The 1,438-nt window shown below is 42.8% G+C and overlaps 1 protein-coding gene across 1 annotated transcript in view; it reads left to right on the top strand.

Moving 5' to 3' along the window:
* The window catches only part of Pcbp2 (poly(rC) binding protein 2), a 28,129-nt gene that overhangs the window by 5,893 nt on the left and 20,798 nt on the right, over positions 1-1,438 (top strand). Inside the window, exon 6 of the mRNA XM_026782655.1 lies at positions 675-724. Coding sequence (XP_026638456.1) covers positions 675-724 — 50 coding nt within the window. The remainder of the gene's footprint in view (positions 1-674; positions 725-1,438) is intronic.

Genomic DNA, 1,438 nt, shown 5'->3' with positions numbered 1-1,438 from the left:
CTGTGAGTTCGAGACCAGCCTGGTCTACAGAGCTAGTTCCAGGACAGGCTCCAAAGCCACAGAGAAACCCTGTCTTGAAAAACCAACAAAAATAAATAAATAAATAAAAAATAAAAATTTTGGGGGGTCATTGAGGAGGCTCAACAGGTGAAGGCACTTGCCCAAAACTTGACAATGGTTGGATTAGTCCCTGGGACTCACACTGTGGAAGGAGAGAGCTCACTTTCACATTTATTCTCTGACCTGCACCTGCACTCTGTAAGTCAACAGCCATAACAATAGGAAATCCTACTGTTTGGGATACAGTGTCTAGGAAAGCATTTGATCAATACAGGTTTTGTTGTGGTTTGGTCTGTTTGCTGGAATAGAACCAAAGGCGTCATGCATATGCTCAGGCTCTTTTTGATTTTTTTTTTTTTTTTTTTTTTTTGTTTTGAGACAGGGTTTCTCTGTGTAGTCTTGGCTGTCCTGGTCAGGCTGGCTTCAAAGCAAGCTCTGTAGACCAGGATAGCCTCAAACTCAGGTATCTGCCTTTTGCCTCCTGGTACTGTAATTAAAGACATGTGCCACAATTCCTGGGAAAAGCATGGACTCTTAGAATTGATCTGTTGCCAACCCCAGAGCTCTACTTCAGAGCATTTTAGATATAATTCCTGGTTTCATTGTCTTTATAGTGCTTTGTATTTTCAACAAATAAAACTGGGAAGTTGAAATCTGAGATTGGGTATGAGTGATGGTAGAGTGATTGGTAAGCATATGAAAGTCCTAGCGCTACAAAAGCCAAAAGTACAAACCTTAAATCATTTTAGCTATCTGGTATTGATTTTGTAAGAGGACATTCAGTTTGATTGTGGTTGCATTGCTTCATATATTTATATCTTTGGTTTAATTTTGACAATTTTCCCCTCTAGCTTAAATTACTCTTTGTGTATATGCATGTGTGAATGGCCACACTGCAGTACCAGAGGAAGGATAGCAGGTGTTTTCTATTGTGTTCTGCCTTACAGCTTTGAGATACTATCTCTCACTGCCAGCCTTTCAGTTTCTTGTATACTTCTGTTCCACACCCAGTGGTAGGATTGCAGGCATCACAGCCATACCCAACATTTGTGGGTGCTAGGAATCTGAACTGATCTGGGTTCTTCCTTATTTGATTGTACAGAAAGCTTTCTTTACCACTGAGCCATCTCCCTTAACCCTACTTTTTTTTTTTTAATTTGAATATTGGGTACTACGGCCTGGGGTGGTGCTGGCACACACTTTTAATCCCAGCACTTGGGAGGCAGAGGCAGGTAGATCTCTGAGTTCACGGCCAGTCTGGTCTACAGAGCTAGTTCCAGGACAGCTCTAAAGCTACACAGAGGCCGGGCGGTGGTGGCGCACGCCTTTAATCCCAGCACTCGGGAGGCAGAGGCAGGCGGATCTCTGTGAGTTCGAG

Source organism: Microtus ochrogaster, chromosome 15 (genome assembly GCF_000317375.1).
Source record: "Microtus ochrogaster isolate Prairie Vole_2 chromosome 15, MicOch1.0, whole genome shotgun sequence".
NCBI lineage: Eukaryota > Metazoa > Chordata > Mammalia > Rodentia > Cricetidae > Microtus > Microtus ochrogaster.
This window is presented reverse-complemented; position numbering and strand designations above follow the sequence as displayed.